Here is a 19,637-nt window from a genome sequence, read left to right on the forward strand (position 1 = left end):
GTGTTACTTGCATTTTACAAATGAGGAAACTGAAGCACAGAGCCCAAAGTCAAAAATCTAGTCGTTGGCTGGGCAGGAGGTCCAATCTAGGCAGTCTGCTGCAGGCCCTGGGCTCTTAGCCACCCCACCAAACTGCCCTTTTAAGGTACAGGGAGGCTTTACTGTGGAGTTCAGGATTGAAGCTCATAATCTTAGTATCAAGGAAAATCTCTTGAAGCTGTTTACATAGGAAGTAAACTTTACAGAACAAGAAACTCAACAGATAAAAATCAGCTGAAGACAGTAATGGTTTCAAGAACACACTTTCTGAATTCACTTTCTTCTAAGAACAAATTACATATAGGTATAACCAAAATAGAATAATAAAATCCAAGAACTTCAGAACAATTTACTACCTACATTTTACAAATAGTGCATCCGAGGTCAGGGATACAGCCATTTCCCTGGTGTCCTCACATCACTAGCCACTCCTCAGTCTCCTCCGCCGATTCCATCTCATCTCTCTGCTTTATCTGTGGACCTTGTCCGTTCTCTACCTCTACTGTGTCCCTTGGAGATCTCACTCTTGTGACTTGAAAGATTTAAATGTTACTGATAGCCTGGACCTGTCCCCTAAACTCCAAGCTCACACATGAGAATGTCCATGACATCCCCAATTGGATATTTAATGGGCATCTCAAATTCAAACATGCCCCACATCAAAGTCCCTACCTTCTCTCCCAAATCTGCTCCTCTTTTCCATTTCAGTTAATATCAACATCCTCTTCCCAGTTGCTTAGGCTACTGATTGTGCTGTTCCCCAAACACTTTTTCTCTCACATTTCACATCCAAAAACTATCAACGAATTCTGTTGGCTCAACTTTCACGATCTAGCCCTAATTGAACCACTTATAAACCTGCACTCTTACCATCCTAACCCAAATCCCTGTTATCTCCCACCTGGATTATTACAATAGCTTCCAAGCTGATCTCCCTGATTCTGCCCTTGGTCCCCCGCGTCCTATTCTCAAGTCAGCAGTAGAGTGATCCTGTGGACTGTACTTAAGAATTTTTGTTTTTCATTGAGGTATAAAACACTCCTGTATTCATCTGGAAAGGGCGTGGGAAAGGGGAAGCCCTCCTACGCTGTTGGTAGGAATGTGAACTAACAACCAGTATGGAGATTCCTTAAAAAACTAAAAATAAAGTTACCATATGATCTAGTAATCCCACTCCAGGGCATATATCTGGAGAAAAGTCTAACTCAAAATGATACATGGACCCCAAATTTCAGGACTGATTTCCTTTAGGACTGACTGATCTCCTTGCTGTCCAAGGGACTCTCAAGAGTCTTCTCCAACACCACAGTTCAAAAGCATCAATTCTTCGGCACTCTTTTCTGCACATTAATTCTTTCGGCTTTATGATCCAACTCTCACATCCATACATGACTACTGGAAAAACCATAGCTTTGACTATATGGACATTTGTTGGCAAAGTAATGTTTCTGCTTTTTAATATGCTAAGTTTGTCATAGCTTTTTTTCCAAGAAGCAAGCGTCTTTTAATTTCATGGCTGCAGTCCCCATCTGCATTGATTTTGGAGCCCAGAAAATTAAGTCTGTCACTGTTTCTATTGTTTCCCCATCTATTTGCCATGAAGTGATGAGACCGGATGCCATGATCTTAGTTTTCTGAATGCTGAGTTTTAAGCCAGCTTTTTCATACTTTTTAATAAAAAACAAAAAAACAAAACAAAAACATTCCTTTGTTCAAAATCCACTGATGGCTTCCTACCCCAGAATGAAAATCCAATCTTCACAATTGCCTGTAAGGCTCTATAGGGCAAGGTCCACATCACCTCTCGGACCCCATCTCCTCCTACTGTTCTCCCTCCCCTCAACTCTACTGCAGCCCCATCAGTCTTGCTGCTCTTCCTTGAGCCAGGCATGATCCCGCTTCAGGGCCCTTCTTTTTCTTCCTCTCATCATTATGCTAGCTATATGTTTTTTACTAGGTATACGTTAGGTTAAGGAGGTTTCCTTCATATTCCTAGTTTGCTAAATTTTTTTTTTAGAAGATTCATGTACTGTAGAATTAACCATTCTAAAGTCAACAATTCAGTGGCATTCAGTACACTGACAATGTTGTGCAACCCTCATCTCTATCTAGTGCCTGAAAACTGTCATCACCCTGAAAAGAAAACCCTGTAACCATTGAGCAGTTCCTCCCGCTTCCCTCCTCCTCCTAGTTCCTGGAAAACACCAATCTGCTTTCCGTCTCTCTGGATTTGCCTCTACTGTATGTATTTCATATAATTACATAATGTGACCTTCTATGATTTTTTTCACTTAGCATCATGTGTTTTGATGTAGCATGTGTCATTACTTCATTCCTTTTTATGGCTAGATAATAGTCCATCATATGAATATAGAAGGGTTTCCCTCACAGCTCAGTTGATAAAGAATCTGCCTGCAGTGCAGACCTGGGTTCGATTCCTGGGTCAGGAAGCCCCCCTGGAAAAGGAAATGGCAATCCACTCCAGTATTCTTGCCTGGAGAATCCCATGGACAGAGGAGCCTGGTAGGCTACAGTCCATGGGGTTGAAGAGTTGGACAAAACTTATCAACTAAATCACCACCATGAATATATTAGAATTTATCCTTTCATCTGATGACATTTGGTTGGTTTCCCTCTTTGGGCTATTGTGAATAGTGCTATGAACATGCATGTACGACTGAGTCACTGCTTGAGAGTCTTTTGGGTATACACCTAGGAGCGGAATTACTAGGTTGTATGGTAATTCTGTTTAGCTTTTTGAGCAACCACCAAACTGTTTTCCACAGTGCCCAAACCATTTTGCATTACATCAGCAATGAGTGAGGATTCCAATTTCCCCTTTGCTGTCCTCTCTCTGGAATGCTCTTCTGAGAGATACCCAAGTGGCTCACTTCCTCACCTCCACATCTTTAACTCAGTTGTCACCCTGTCACGGAAGCCTATCTGGGCCACCAATTTAAAATTGCAACCTCCCAACTATTAATCCCAGAGAAGGCAATGACACCCCACTCCAGTACTCTTGCCTGGAAAATCACATGGATGGAAGAGCCTGGTAGGCTGCAGTCCATGGGGTCGCTAGGAGTCGGACAGAACTGAATGACTTCACTTTCACTTTTCACTTTCATGCATTGGAGAAGGAAATGGCAACCCACTCCAGTGTTCTCCCCTGGAGAATCTCAGGGACGGGGGAGCCTGGTGGGCTGCCTTCTATGGGGTCGCATAGAGTTGGAAACGACTGAAGCTACTTAGCAGCAGCAGCAACTACTAATCCATACTATCCTCCCGTTCTTTTCTCAATAGTATTGTTCAGTATCTAACACAATATATACTTCCCTTATTTTCTGTTGTGTCTTCCAACACTGAAAAATAAACTCCACAGGGGCAGAGATTTCAGTCTATTTTACCAGCATCTAGAATAGTGTCAGGCACAGAGTAAGTGCTCAGTAAACATTTGCTAAACCAATAAATGAGGCCCAAAGAGGTGTTTTGACAAAGTTTGAGGAAACAGAATAAGAAACTCAAGTCTTTGTAGTTGAGTTTATTTTTCTAGTAATAGTGATAAATTGAAACTGAGTCAATTACACCTTTTATTCAGCTGTAACCAAGAAACACTCATGTGTGAGATGGCTATTTCTGAATCAGGTCAAAGAATTATTGAGAATAGCCTGAAAGTAAAGGGAAGAGACTGTCAAGCTAAAACTCATTAGCATCAATTAAAACCCAACTGACTATAATAAACAAGCTTAGTACTGACTGAGATGTTTTAAATGAAGTAAAAAAATGATGCTATAGGACACAGAATTTTAGGGGCATTATACTTTAAGAAAATGAACTTATTAAAAAAAAAAGAAAATGAACTTAATATATGTTGTGGAAATAGAATCCTATGGAAGAACACAAAGATGCACCCCTGAATAAAATAATTACTATAGCAAGAATGTGGTTTTCCTATTTGTGAACTATGACAGAGGCAGAGAAAATCTATATAAAAAGAACCTACATTAAAACCATGTTATTCCTGGGCAAAAGTTTAAAACTTGGTGTAATTAACTTATAAATTATGCACTTGAAAATAAACTGGTAAATTTTATGTTATATAATTTTACCATGATTTTCAAAAAGTAAAAAATGGGCATAAAGATGGTAAATGAAACATATCAAGATACAAATATGGAACTAAAGACTAGAATATTACCAAGTCCACCCAGAAACAAGCAACTTTTGGAAATTTTGGAAAGCCATTTACAGCAGAAATCAGTCTGGAAAATTAAAAATAGTAAGTTCAAGTCTTTTGATTATGAGTTACAAGGAGTAGACTACATAACAAGTGATCGTTGAAACTGGCTTTCAAAATGTTTCTGCTATAGATTGCCTATTTGTGTCCCCCTTTTCCCAGCCAAACTCATATGTTGAAACCTAATCCCCAGTTGTGATGGTATTGGAGGTGGGGCCTCATTAGGTAATTGGGTCTAGAGGATAGAGCCTACGCGATCAGATTAATGCCCTTGTAATAGAGGCCCCAGAGAACTCTTGTCCTTTCCACCACGTGAGGACACAGCAAGAAGACAACTGTCTATGAACCAGGAAGGGGTCCTCAACAGACACTGAATCTGCCAGCACCTTGTTCATTGACTTCCAACCTTCAGAATAATGAGAAATAAATTTCTATTGTTTACAAGCCACCCAGTCTATGGTATTGTTACAGCAGCTCAAAGTTTCAAATTACAGTTCAAGAAGTTCTAATGTTAAGAGGGAAAAATAAAACTCACTCATGATTGAGTAAAAATCACTCATGATGAAAATCCTGAGCCTGCCCACCTTCATGCCAGTCTTCAAAGTTCTAAAAATTACAGAAGTATACATGGATGGATGATGGATGCGTGTGGGTGCTTGCGTGCAGCTCTCTGCAACCCCATGGACTGTTGCCCACACCCCACCAGGCTCCTCTGTCCATGGGATTCTCCAGGCAAGAATACTGGAGTGGGTTGCCATTTCTTCCTCTAGGGGGTCTTCCTGACCCAGGGATTGAGACTGCGCCTCCTGCATTGGCAAGTGGCTTCTTTACCACTGGGAATCCCTAAAGTACACATAGTGAGCTTTTAACTGTGCTGAAGGAAAAACTACAAGATGGATTCAATAAAGTGCTCAGTCTGTAGGCCTTCCTAATCAGGCTTCCATGTAAGAAGCAAAGAAATGCTCCTAGATGTATGACAAAATCTACAACTTTTATTCGAAGTTCTTTATTAGAAAATAATTCCAGAGGCACTTTCACAATAAAATTTCAAAAATTTTATTAAAAAAATAATAACATCAAAACTGTTCAGCAAATCTATATTCAATGTAACCAAAATAAACAAACACCAAATTAAAAAAAATATACATCTATATATATATGGGCAAGAAACAAGTGCATTTTTTGGTCCCAATATTTTCTGAATATATTATCTTTATCCAAAGGAATTACATTAATGGCTAAAAAGATAGTATGCATTAGATGTACAGAAATGCAACATTAAAACTCGTTTTAAGGTCTGTAGGAAGTGTTCTTTGACAATTCTTCATGCCTTTGAACTCACAATCACTAAGATAACAATAGTTCCAAGATAGACAGTGGATGTAATAACGTCTAGTGCTCTGAATAATTACCAAATTAAGAAGATGCCAATAGGTAGCTACATAAAATTTGTAGGGAATTCAAAGGATTTTTTTGAGTTATTAATGAAAGAAAATGAACACAAAACAAGTTTTAAAGACAAGAAAGAAAAGAGGATATAACAAAACAGACATTAATAAATTTGGCAAAGACAACATAAAACCAAGATAAAATAAGACTAAAAAAATTAAAAAAAATTGAATATTAGTATTGCTGAATGCGTCTAGGTTTTAATACTGGAAACAACTTTAAACAACAGTAAAAAAACTGATGTTGGAACTGTAATTTCAGAAACTTGTTTTTCAAGAACATGAAAGTAAAAGTAACCTTGGTTCCCTATATAACCAGTTTTTATATTCCCTGGACTGCATGCACGTTAGAGGAAGATAAAAGGGCAGCAGCCAGAATGATTAAACTTCAACTTGGATGTTGAAGCATTGATCTGATGGGCTTTTCTTGGTCAGAATCGACCCATAAACTTAAGATCAAGAACCAAAGCCCCCAGCAGAAAGTTGTGCTCTATTTGGTGGGCCTTGAGGTCATCTCTCGCCAAATTAGCATCAGTCTTATGGGAGGCCAGTCATGAAGGAAGGGACTCTCCCTAAGATTTGATTTCTTAAGGCCAAAATCTAGAGGAGGTCTCACAGTCAAATAATTCACATTCCTTGGAAAGAGAGGACAGGCATCACACGTGTCCATCGAAGGGGGACACTGACCAGGAATACCCTGGACTTTATTTGAAATTTCTGTGTTGCTTCTGCATCTGAAAAATATGAAAAATAGAACAATGACAGACAAGGAATGAAGAAAAAGATAACTATCTGACCTAAAAATGTAATGTAATCTCCTAAGAAACTAACTAAGAAACCGGACAAAACAGACAAGAAAGGTGAACAGTCACATCATTTGGAATGCAGTATTCTGAAAGCAAGTATAGCGGAGAAAAACACGAATTATTTTAAGCAAGGCAAGAAAAGACCATAGCAACAGAAGTTATTTTTGAAGAAAGCCAACAGGAAAAAAGCATATGTTAAGGTATGTTAACCTGACACAAAGATAAGGTGGAATAAGATTCTAGAGCCATCTGACAGCTGAAAAGAGCTGAATAATGAGAACTAGTGTCATGAACTTGGCTGTTAATTGCTTTTGTATGAGAAAACACTTCAGAACTTTGAACTTAGGAAACTGCCTTTGTATAAGAAAACACTTCAGAACTTTGAACTTAGGAAATTCCAACTTGTCTTGCACCAGGTTGCACGAGCTCCATAGAGCAGGAATCTATTTCAACAAGAGGCTTTAAAAACAAAAACAAAAATACTTTAATATTTTTTATTTCTGTTAGTGACACATTCAATAAATGCAATAGTGCTTCAATCCATCAAAGAAAAATGCACTGAATGAATATTAAACTTACGCAGAAGTGGGTTCAAGAGTTGAGGTACTTTCAGGAACTGAAATTAGAAAGAGTTTTACATTTAAAATAGAATATATGAGGAATGAGAAGGGGAAAGGGAGGGAAAGGATAAATTAGGAGTTCGGGATTAGCAAATATAAACTACTATACATAAAATAGATAAAGAACAAGGGAACTATATTTAATATCTTGCAATAAACTGTAATGAAAAGAATCTCTCTATATATATGTATAGCTAAATCAGTGTGTTGTACACCAGAGACTAATATAACATTGTAAATCAACTATACTTCATTATAAAATAAAATGTTTTTAAAGAATGTATGAGGAAAAATAAAAGAAAAAAAAAGAATGTATGAAGAATGAAACTATTATTTTAATATGTAAGAGCCCGTACTGTGGTTGATCAAAAACACTGGAATAAATATCAGAGATCTAAAGTAACACAATTTTATATACGTACTATTCTCTATTATAACTTGGCAAGTGTGAGTTTTGCGTTGACTCAAGTGTTTAGCCATACGATCGAGAGCAGAAGAATCAGCGAGGAAATCACATTTAAGGCACACAAGAGTAATGCCCCTATGAAAAAAAATAAGAAAGAACAGGTTTTTGTCTTTTAAAAAAATCCATGCACAAATTCAATTATTATTTTTCTATGTAATAACTTGATTAGTTTTTTTGTGTGTTGTGACCACCATTTCCAAATTTTGTTATATAAGCCCAATATATTTGAAATGGTATAACTATGTCTCTAAAAAAAGGCATAACCATTTCTAAATTATGCGAACGCTTAAGTGCTCTATCTGCTGTTCCCACTCCTTGCTGTTGTTTAGTCGCTCAGTTGTGTCCAACTCTTTGCAACCCTATGGACTGTAGTCCGCCAGGCCTCTCTGTCCATGGGATTTCCCACGCAAGAATACTGGAGTGGGTTGCAATTTCCTTCTCCAGTTCCCTCTCATGTGTTTTCTAAAAGCTATGAGTGAAGAGAGAACTAAAACCCAATCAGCACTCCACTAACAACTTGTATAACTTGTGCAAGGCACAATTTTTCTCTGCCTTTGCCCATCAGCAAAGCAAGATTCATCCATTCAATATACATTTGCTGAGAACCTTCTTTACATACGCTGTACTACTAAGTATGTATCTGTGTTACAAATATAAGAGTGAACAAAAAAGGATACTCTGAAGCCTACAATCTAATGTCCTATTTAAATGATGATAAAATCAAAGAAATTAGGTCTTAAATTATGTAAACATAAATAAATCATGCAATTATTATTATCAGCTTATTAACAAAGCATAAATATACTTTTGCAGTTCATTTTAAATTTAAATACTTCAAAATTAAGCACTTTACCCATATAGGAATAAATTCATAGCATAGCTTAGACTAACTTCTCCCTTGCAGCTCTACTCTTAACAGCCTGTTGTATATTTTCACTGAGTTGTCTCATCAGAAATGATCTTCATCAAACTAAAGTCATATACTTTCCTCCTTACCTGTGAAAAGTCATTCCTCCTGACTGGTCTCCTTAATGATGCCATGCCCCTGACACAAATGCTCAAAACTGTAGCTATTTCTGACTCTTTTTTCCTTAAGACAGTAACTATTTGAAAAATTTTATAACATGCAATATTAGCAATTTATTGAGCATTTACTCTGTGTAGGCTGAAGGTTTTAGATATATCATCTCACCTACATCATGTAACAACCCAAAGAGGTAGATGTTGTAATTTTAACTTTTTTTATAGAAGCCAGGTTCAGGTTTAGTAACTTACCAAGATCAGGACCAGGTCTGAAACTGAACATTTTGATTCTAGCGCTCATATTCTTAAATGTGGCATGATACCACTTCACCACTTCAACCCAGATTATCTTATTAAATCAGTCTTAACTGCTGCAATAGTCTTCATCAGTCTATGTGCCTCATGTGGGCGTCCCAGGTGGCTCAGTGGTAAAGAATCTGCCTGGTAAGGCAGGAGACACAGGAGACTCTGGTTTGATCCCTGGGTGGGGAAGATCCATGGAGAAGGGAATGGCAACCCATTTCAGTATTTCTGCCTGGAAAATTCCGTGGACAGAGGAGCCTGGCAGGCCACAGTCCATGGGGTTGTAAAGAGTTGGACACGACTGAGTGACTAAGCATGCACACATGCATGCACGTGCCTCATGTAGCTACGACTCACCTTGTATACCCCTCCAAATTGATCTTCCTTTAGTATCCTTGATTCTACATAAAGCACCAATGGTTTTTCCCAACATCTTCAAATTAAGTCCAAATTCCCTAGGCTTTTCCAAGGATTCCACAATCTGGATCTAAGCTCAAAACTATTCCCAGACTCTGAACTTAGTACTATGTTATACGAACTTCATGCTTCATCCAAACTGTACTACTTGTCATTCACTGTGTATATATTTTGCTTTTTTCCTTTCTTAATTTTCATTCATGCTCTTTTGCCAACTAAAATGCCCCTGTGCCTCTTCTTATAAGTAGAAACCTCTCTTTCTCGTCAAATCAGTAACTCTCATTGCACTTATTACAAACCTCCCTGTATTAATTTCTGTAGTTACTTATGTTCACATCTTATAAATTGTACATTCCTTGAAGGCTGGTATCAAGCCTACTTCATCACTGCCATCTTCACAGAATTTGCTACCTTGTGTTATACATGACAGATGTACAGTGAATTTAAAAATGAACACTGTATTTTAATAACAATTATAAATTTACTATTCTTAAAATTTTAAGTATGAAAACTCCCATACACAGAAAATCACCAAAAAAAAAAGAAAATCACCAATTTTCGGTTTAAATTTGAGACTCACCCAGTGTGAGAAAAAAAGTCGTACGATTAAATCTAAGAACCAAGCGCACAACTCAGTTTGACAATAGTGAGATAAAAATCAAATTAAATTCTCATCCTTAGAATTAACAAATCTTTTTCATTATTATAAAAAATTTTTAGTAAATGTTAATATCTAAAATTTATTAGTATTTCCTAATTCCTTGAATTTACCAATAGTTTTAAAATTGCACTGATATATTTTAAAAAATGGAATAAAACTTTCCTCTTCCTATGAGCTATTATTGGTCTATCATCTACACACTCCACATATGTCACTTTCAATATTAATTTACTTAATAAATATTTACAGAATGCCTACCATATGCCAGGCCACTACTGAAAGCCCAGCAAATTTCTGGCATAGCCAAATATCCAAATCATACACATTCTAGTGAGAAGACACAGACAGTAAACAAGAGGGTGAAATATACAATCTATTGAACAGTAAAAAGTTGCCATGAAGTAAAAACAAAGCAAGAAAGGGAAATAGGGAGTGTCAGGAGTGGGGCTGGGGAAAGGATGGTATTTTAAATGGGGAGGTCAAGGAAAAGCCTCATTCATTGGAGTAGAGACCTAAAGGAGGCGACAGAGCTAGCTACCCATGCAGGTATCTGGGGAAGAGCAAACGAGGCAGAAGAGATCAAAATACAAGATCCTGAGTCACAGCATCCCCTCTTCTCCTCTTCCACTAACCCAAAGCAGTAAAACAAGTGTTGGCTAAACTTAAGTCTATGTCTTAGCCTGATGCTCTTAATATAAAGATCTTGACACTGGTATCTCAAATAGCAATGATAGCATGAACAGAATAATTAACCAAAGGAAAATGGAGTGAAAAGGAATTAGAAGAATGTGAAAAAATGGTCCTTAGTGAATTCTAAGCTAAGTGTGTGTGGTAGAACCAACATTAATTATCGATCCTTTCAGAAATGTTCACAATTCCTCTGAATAGTAAACAAGTTGTGTATTTTTATTTCAAAAATAAAACTGTGTTAGTCACTTTGTCAACTATCTTAAAAGTTTTTTAAATATTCAAATATTGCTGGAGAGCCTTATTTTTTAATTTTATAATGCAAATTCATGAAAAGTTTCATCTTAATGCCTAATATAACTGAAACAAAGTTTAGCTGGAGAATATTAGGTAATCCCCTCTTTGATCTAAGTATATAATGAATAAAATTCTATTATGTCCAGTAGCAATCATTTCATTTACCAAACTAGGCACTCCAGCATCAGGTTAAAAAGTTACTATAGAGAGAATAAAAAAATGATTAGTTAGTTACCTGAGAGTTCTAGAACGCCTCTTAAAAATATAAAACCGTTTAGTTGGCTGGCTGCTATGAGAGCTGGAAAGACAAGAGACAAATGAGATTTTATTATACAGTAAGTCATTAATTAATTTTATGACAATTTTTCAAGCCTATGCTTAGTTTCCTAGTTTTGAATAAGAGACCACAATTTAAATTATAAAATTCTGTTAGCATCTGTTGAATTCAAGATGTTTATCTTACATTTCATGTTATCATTGTATTTTCTAACAACATGTTTCCCTGAGAATAATCTTAAATGATTATACCTCACTGCTATAAAAAAAATAACTTGAGTTAAACATGCAAAGAACATCAAATTAATTTTTTCACTTAATAAGAGTTGAGAACAATTTAAAAATTATTTGCTAATGATGTATTTTGCTGTAATATAAACTGTTGTGAATAATAATTATTACTTTCTAATCTTAATATACTTAGCCTGGGGAAGAATATGAATGACCCTGGAAGAAACTGTTTCTTAGGCCAAGTGACATTACCATCAGCAAAATGAAATACTTAAAGAATCTTCTGTAATTACTGGAAAAGCTTTTAAAGAATATGAATTAAAGGAAGCAGAACTCGAGTTAAAACAATACTTCCTCTATGCTCAGAACAGAAAACCACTAACCAAATTTTGCAGCCAATGCTAACAGCTTCTATACTGCCTTTTAAGTTAATAAGGAAAGCTTTCCTCTATTAGAAAGTCAGGCAGAGTTAGCCAGGATCCTTGGTGGCTCAGAAGGCAAAGCAGCTGCCTGCTAATGCAGGAGATCTGGGTTCGATCCTTGGGTCGGAAAGATCCCCTGGAGAAGGGAGTGGCTTCCCACTAGTATTTTTGCCTGGAGAATTCCATGGACAGAGGAGCCTGGTGGGCTACAATCCATGGAGTTGCAAAGAGTCGGACATGCCTAAGCGCCTAACACTTTCACTTTCTTTCGGCATAGCACAGTATTACTCAAGGTGTGGTCCATAGGACCAGAAGCATCTGCATCACCTGGGAGCTTATTAGAAATACTGAATACAAAGTCTCAGCTCCCACTCCAGACCTACTGAATTAATCTCTGGTGGTGGTGCCCAGAAATCAGTTTCAATAAGTTTTTCAGATGATTCTTACACAAACTAAAGTTTAAAAAGTACTAGCCCTAGCTTGCACTGACAGACCCAAACTAGGCAACACATCAATTCAATGGATATCCTCAGACACATGGTAACTATCCATCAACATACCATGTACACATGGGAAAAGAATGACTACCTATCCTCCCAAGAAAATGTCCTCAGAATAGGTGCCATGGTGAATACAAAGAACCACTCTCTCAAGTAGGTAAGACAGACACATATTTACTATGAGGCAGAATAGCTGAACAGTACAGAACTGGAAAAAACAATTGATTCCTATGAGGGGCCACAGTGATCAGATACTTCACAGAAGGTAAAATGAGAGGAAAGGAGAGGCGCATGCCAAAGAATAACAAAGAATAAGGAAAAGTCACTCTATGGCATATGGGACAAACTATACACTGAGGAAGATCAATTATTTTGAGGGGCTTGACTTCTGTCTGGTATGGTTAGAGTTTGTATGGGTTGAGAATAAAGGTACTTGACCTCTGAGAAAACAAAGCTTCTGTATGCACAGAGCTCAATCTTATGACAAAAGTCCACACTGAGTCAGAGTGAGTGAGGGTATCCAATTAGGGGGAGGTACTTGAGGAAACCAAGGAAGCAAGGCAAGAATGAAATAGCGGAAACACAGAGAAACTTACAAAGCCTTTAGAAGAGCAGAAGTGGAGGATTTCAGTTCTGTATGAGCCGAACGATAAGTAAGTGTGCCTGATGATGATGCAGTGCAGGCTTGCGGCTCACTGGAAATTAGAAAAAGTTTATGAAGGAAGCCTAAGGCCAATTGGGGATATTTTGGGGGTAGAATGGGGCCAGAGGTCCCACAAGACAGGTGAGGAGCCTACGGCAAATGGGAGAGGACAGAATGATCCATGAACTTAATGAATACAAAGACAATTTTCAATTTAATCTCTTATAAATTCAGGGCAGAATTAAAGCCCTGTTGGAGCAGCCATGTGTTTGGCACAGAATAAGAGACCACTATTCCCCCCAGCAGTATACTGAGAGAAAGGTTGGCTGGAGTCTGGTTTGGAACAACAGAGGCATAGGTAAGGCAGAGTGATAAATTACAGAAAGATAGATTTTCAGGAAGCCATGATGAATGGTGCCATATCAAGAGAACACCATAGGCTTCAGAAACTTAAACGTGTATTATTTCCAGGTGATGCTCCACATTTATGCAAACGATGCATTGAAACAGACTGAGCTTAAACGGGAGGGGGTAATAATAGCTTGGATCCTAGACAGACAAAAATGTTTGACTTATTTGTGTCCCGTGATCTATCAGATAGCTTAGCATTGAAATTGGAGGATTTACAGTTGAAAGGTAAAATATAAAACTCTCAGAGTGGTTAACGTACCAAGAAAAGAAATGCAAAGAGGCAAGAAGAGCTGAAGAAAGAAAAGGTAATGAAATAGAGGAGGAGTAAAAAAGAAAAAAACTGTGGTAATCATTTAGGAGAACTTGAGAAGAGTTTCAAAAGTGAGCGATCAAAAGCATCAAATACTCTTAAAGAACTCATAGAAGAATAAGAATGAAAGCAGTGAATACATCCAGTGATTAGGACATGACTGATAATCTTGAAAGGGGCAGCTTGAACTGATTAAGATGGGAGTGATATTCAAATTACAAAAGGTAAAGACATGACAAATAAGATAGAAAAGAATACTTTTTACAAATGTTGACAGTGAAAGGAAGACAACAAAATATGCAAATTAAAGGCAACTCTTCCTCATACTAAAAAAAAAAAAAAAAAAAACCAACCCTGAAAATATTTGTAGGCAGAAGGAATGTGATACAGAGAAAAAGATGAAATGAGGGTGCATAAGATTATGGAGGAAATGGAGGAGATGAGGGGCAAAACTAACTTTGAAAAAGTGGACATGTCTTTTTCTGAGATTAATGTCTGGATGAAGGGAAGAAATTTGAGGTACAAAAAGGTTAACCTTGGGAAAAATGAAAAAGACCTCTGAGTAATTAGTGGGCAAGGTTAACAATTGAGAGACTAGAATAAAATCCTGAAGGTACTGAAAAGCATCTACACAGATGTTGTAGACAAAAACAAATAAGTATTCTTTTTTTTTTTAAATGTTTATTTGTTTGGCTGCACCAGGTCTTTAGTTGCAGCATGTGGGATTTAATTCCCTTACCAAGGATTGAACCCAGGACCCATGCATTGAGACCTTGGAGTCTTTGCCACTGGACCACCAGGGAAGTCCCACAAATAAGTATTCTTAAGACAAGACAGGACCACATTAAAATTAAAGGTCATAGATTCAAAGCTGACTAAATCAAGCACAGTCTAGAATGAAGCAAAGAGAAAGATCAAAAAGGGTAAGAGAGTCAAGGATAGCAAGGTAAGCACGGCTGAAGATGTGAAGGATTCTAGAACAAAAAACAAAGCAAGATTCACAACAGATGACTTTGAGGCTGAAGTTAACTGTAAGATTGGATTTGGTGATACTGGACTGAAAAGAGGAGCCAAGACTAAAAGTCTTCAAGTAATGAGATTTCAAAATGAATATATATTGTATATGATAAGGTAACATTGGATGGTGGCATTTTTTAATGCCTTAGAGGTGGATGTGAAGTGCTGGCATTGAAAGTCAAGGTACGATGAAGTTGGGCTGGGGAATCATCAAGGGGAAAAAACACTGAGAGTTAAGTGCTGAAGGCATTAAAAATTGTGGGCAAATCCTTGAAAGTGGTAGCTAACTATGACCATAAAGTAACACAGAGGCAGAATAAAGGTACTTGACCCTTATTATTATATAAGCTAATTATATAAGAAACCACTTTTATTGGTTATATCTTATTTCTGACTGAAAATAAATGGACCTACCTCCATTTGAATAATCAACTTAGCATATTTATATCTGAACAATTTTTGTTTATTTAGAAAAATCCATATTGCAGGAATAAAGTACTAATAAGACTCAAACGAAAGTAATGTGGGCTTTGAAGTGTTTCTCTAGCATAGAGTACAGGGTAGGTGCTCAAATGATGTAAAATAATTGATATATGAAAAAGAATTCCAACAGTAATGTCATGACTGGACTATTCCTGCAGTCTCATTTCACATTTCATCAAATGAACGCAAAGATGGAGGCCTTGAAAAACAAATGGACAGACAGATGGGTTAGAAGGAGAATGAGCGATAAAGAACACAAGAGAGTGAGCATGTGAGCACTGATGATGTTCCCAGCATTTCTGACAAAGCTGAAGTCTCTAAAAGAGATTGCCTTGAAGTGAGGAACACCACATAGTTACATGCACTTATTTGATAAGGTATTTTGGAACATTTGAAATTTTATGGACCACTTTTTGAAAGACTTAGAAAAATAACTTCCCTACTAAACCTATTCTAATTTCATTAGCCTAACTGTTCCTAAAAATTTGTCCCACTAATTTCATGAGTTATTATGCTGGAAAACAGTACTGGGTAATATCCTAGAAGCTCCCTGTTGCTAGATCTTTTTAGATCCTTGATGTGACAAAGTGGCTTTGTTTTCAAAAACCAAGTTATCTTGAATGGTAGTTATGACTGGCCGTGTACATGTTTAACTCACCTCAGCATATGGTTTACAAAGGCTTTGTTACAGTTAGTGCTGTATTTGCAAAAATTACAGTGCATAAATAATGAAAAGTGGCTTGCAAAATCTTTTATTTTGGAATGACATTCAATGCACTTGTATACTCCCCGACGAAACCTTATGGAGACAGAAAAAAATGATAAAAATATATTGTAAAACCAAAAAATAAGGTAAAGACTTATTCATGTTTTATTAATTGGAGCCAAGACGTTTAAATTAAATCTTTAAATAGAGACTTGGAATTTGAAAATCTGCTTTGAAACAATAAGCTAGAGTAAGTAAAAACTCTAATATCAGCTAATGTTTCCTTGGAATAAAAAGGATCACATAAACCAATTCAACTATCACAAGATATAAGCACAAATTATAAGATTAGTGTAGAAGATGGCAATTATAAAATAAGTACAGTAATTCAAAGTTCTGTTCAGCAGTAGTAAAAAGTATCTTTTTATTATTTTCTTGGCCTTTATGCCAGATAAGTGATTATCATGTAAATGTGCATTATCTGGTGATATGGTAAGCTATATTAAAATAACCTTGAATATTTAATATTGAAATAGGTGTATCAGGAATAAAAGATACTACCTTAAGTTCTTCAAAGCTATGCTGAGTTTACTCTTCCTGTTGCGTTTTTTCTTTGGCTTGTAAGAGGTTTTTGCTCTGCATTTAGCTGCACCTCTACCTTGCTTACTTGTACTAGGTTTACTTCCAGTGGATGCAGTTGCATGAAACTTTTTTGTCTTATGTTCACTTGCATCAAATTTTGAAGAACTTCCAGTACTTTTAGACCTTGAAGAAGAGATCTGAAGAGAAGTGCTTGCAGAACTACTGGAAGGTAGAATACTCCTGGAAGTTGATGGTCTTGAATGAAGAGATCCAAGTGAAGCTCGGATAGTGACCTATAAAAATAAAGGTAATATATACTTTTAGAAAATTAATCATCACATTAATATTAAAAAATCACACATTATGCAAAGCATAATTGGTTTTTGACAAAGGTGCCAAAATAATTCAAGGGGGGAAACAATAGTCTTACCAACAAATGGTGTTAGGACAGCTGGCTATCTACCTGCAAAAGAATGAATTTGGACCCTACCTCATACTAAATACAAAAATTAATTCAAAATGTATCAAAGACCAGATTGTAAGAGCTAAAACTGTAAAACTCTTAGAAGAAAACATAGGAGTAAATCTTTATGACCTTGCGTTAGGCAATGATTTCTTAGGTATGATACTGAAAGCGCAAGAAACCAAAGAAAGAACAGATAAATGGACTTCATAAAAATGAAAACTTTTGTACTTCAAAGGACACTGTTAAGAAAGGGAAAAGATGACCACAGAATGAGAGAAAATATTTGCAAATCATATCTCTAATAAGGGACATGTATACAGCATAACTTACAACTCAATAAAAGACAACCCAATTAACAAATGGGCAAATGATCTGAATAGGCATTTCTTCAAAGAAGATATACATATGAAATAAGCATGCGAGAAGATGCTCAACATTATTAGTCAGTAAGGAAATGGAAATCAAAACTCCAGTAATACATCACTTTAGACCAACTAAATGGCTATAATGAAAAAGACAGGTAGCAACATGTGCTGACAGGATGTGGAGAAATTTCAGCCTTCATATATTGCTGGTGGGAATGTACAATGGTACAGTAGCTTTGGAAAACAGTTTGGCAGTTCTTTAAAATGTTAAACATAAGAATTATTATATAACCCTTAGGTGTTCCACTCGTAGCAATTCCACTCAAGGGAAATGTTCATACAAAAATTTGCACATGAAATTTCCTGATAGCATTATTCATTACAGCCAAAAAATAGAGACAACCCAAATGCTCACCAATTGATGATTGAATAAATAAAATATGGTATATTCATACAATGGAATAATATCCAGCCATAAAGGTACTGATACATAAGTACTAATACAGCCTTAAAAGAGAATGAAGCACTGATACAAGCTACAGGATGAACCTCATGGATGAACCTCAGAAACATTATACTAAGTGAAAGAAATCAGCCATAAAGGACCACATATTGTAGATATTATATGATTCCATTTATATGAAATGTCCAGAATGGGAAAATTCATAGGGACAGAAAACAGGTTAAAGTTTGTCTGTTGTTGTGGAGGGGAAATTGGAAGTGACTGCTAATGGATATGGGATGACAAAATGTTCTCAGATAGATTGTAGGGATGTTTTCACAACTCTGTGAATATGCTCAAAACCAATGAATTGTATACTTTAAATGGGTAAATTGTATGCATGGTATATGAACTACATGTTAATAAAGCTGTTACCGGAAAAAAAATCACCACCATACAAAAAGTTAAACATCTAAGTATAAACTACAATCAAAGAAGTCTCCAATTTATTCTAAATTGTTGTTGTTGTTCAGTCACTGAATCATGTCCAACTCTTTGCAACCCCATGGATTGCAGCATGCCAGGCTTCCCTGTCCTTCACTTATCTCCTGGAGTTTGCCCAAACTCATGTCCAGTGATTCGATGATGCCATTCAACCATCTCCTCCTCTGTAGCCCCTTTCTCCTGCCCTCAATCTTTCCCACCATTAGAGTCTTTTCCAATGAGTCAGCTCTTATTTTATAGTCACACCAATTAAATGAAATTCACCTCAGTATTTATTTACTGTTGTAATACTGGTTTTGTATTGATGGCATTTATATGTTAACAGAAATATTAATAGGTCAAAAGAGCTCATCCTATGGCTATTTTATGTTCTGATATAACTGAATAGCTATATTTGCAAATATAGAGGTCAAAATTTAAATCTCAAATCCTGAGATAACTCTGGAAAGGCCTGCATTACTCCTTGGTAACTATAAGACAGAGCTATAGAATCCTATGTCACACTCGAAACATACAATATTGTACATCAATTATACTTCAATTAAAAAAAAAGAACCTACACCCCTCTAAAAACAAATGAACAGATCTCCAGTAAATGTGACCTGCTCTCTCTGGGAGTTCATCGAGCAGGATTTATGGTTCCAAAGGTTACTGTGGCGGTTACAGCAATTCCTCATACAGCATGGAGAGTTTAATTAATACTCAGAATTTTCTTGGAGCTAATAAAAAAATTAACATTTAATATTCAGAAAAATAAATGATTATACCCATTTGGTTAATAGTGAAAAACAGTCACCTATTAACATTTTCTTTAATAACCTGATTATACTACTGCCATGTACTTAAGAAACAGCAAATGAGGAAGGCCTATGAAATACTTGTGGCTTAGTATCGTACAAAAAGTGCTGAAATAGGAGTCAAAAAACCTGAGGTTAACTTTCAATACTACCTCTTCCTAGCCATGTGACCTTGAGTAAGTAACTTATCCTCTCTAAGCCTCCTCATCTGTAATATGGGAATAATACCTGCCTTCTCTACCTCATTGGTTTGTTACAGGGATTAAATAATAGAATGAATGAAAAAGCACACTGAAAACTTAATTCTGAAGTGCTAACAAGTGGGGCACCAAAGAATTGATGCTTTTGAACTGTGGTGTTGGAAAAGACTCTTGAGAGTCCCTTGGACAGCAAGGAGATCCAACCAGTCAAAAAGGAAATTAGTCCTAAACATTCATTGGAAGGACTGATGCTGAAGCTGAAGCTCCAATACTTCGGCCAC

At 36.5% G+C, this 19,637-nt stretch overlaps 1 protein-coding gene across 8 annotated transcripts in view; it reads right to left on the reverse strand.

The window, feature by feature from the left end:
- Nucleotides 1–5,332: 5,332 nt before the first annotated feature.
- The window catches only part of ZNF280C (zinc finger protein 280C), a 59,395-nt gene continuing 45,090 nt past the window's right edge, over nucleotides 5,333–19,637 (reverse strand). For 7 of the 8 annotated variants that reach the window (XM_061136019.1, XM_061136023.1, XM_061136017.1 and 4 more), the window contains 6 exons: nucleotides 16,562–16,875; nucleotides 15,953–16,093; nucleotides 11,237–11,299; nucleotides 7,570–7,688; nucleotides 7,107–7,143; nucleotides 5,333–6,986 (listed from right to left, as the gene is read on the reverse strand). In XM_061136019.1, the coding sequence (XP_060992002.1) occupies nucleotides 6,971–6,986; nucleotides 7,107–7,143; nucleotides 7,570–7,688; nucleotides 11,237–11,299; nucleotides 15,953–16,093; nucleotides 16,562–16,875 (690 nt within the window). In that variant the 3' untranslated portion in view covers nucleotides 5,333–6,970. The remainder of the gene's footprint in view (nucleotides 6,987–7,106; nucleotides 7,144–7,569; nucleotides 7,689–11,236; nucleotides 11,300–15,952; nucleotides 16,094–16,561; nucleotides 16,876–19,637) is intronic. The other variant, XM_061136025.1, reaches the window with a different exon arrangement.

Source organism: Dama dama, chromosome X (genome assembly GCF_033118175.1).
Source record: "Dama dama isolate Ldn47 chromosome X, ASM3311817v1, whole genome shotgun sequence".
NCBI lineage: Eukaryota > Metazoa > Chordata > Mammalia > Artiodactyla > Cervidae > Dama > Dama dama.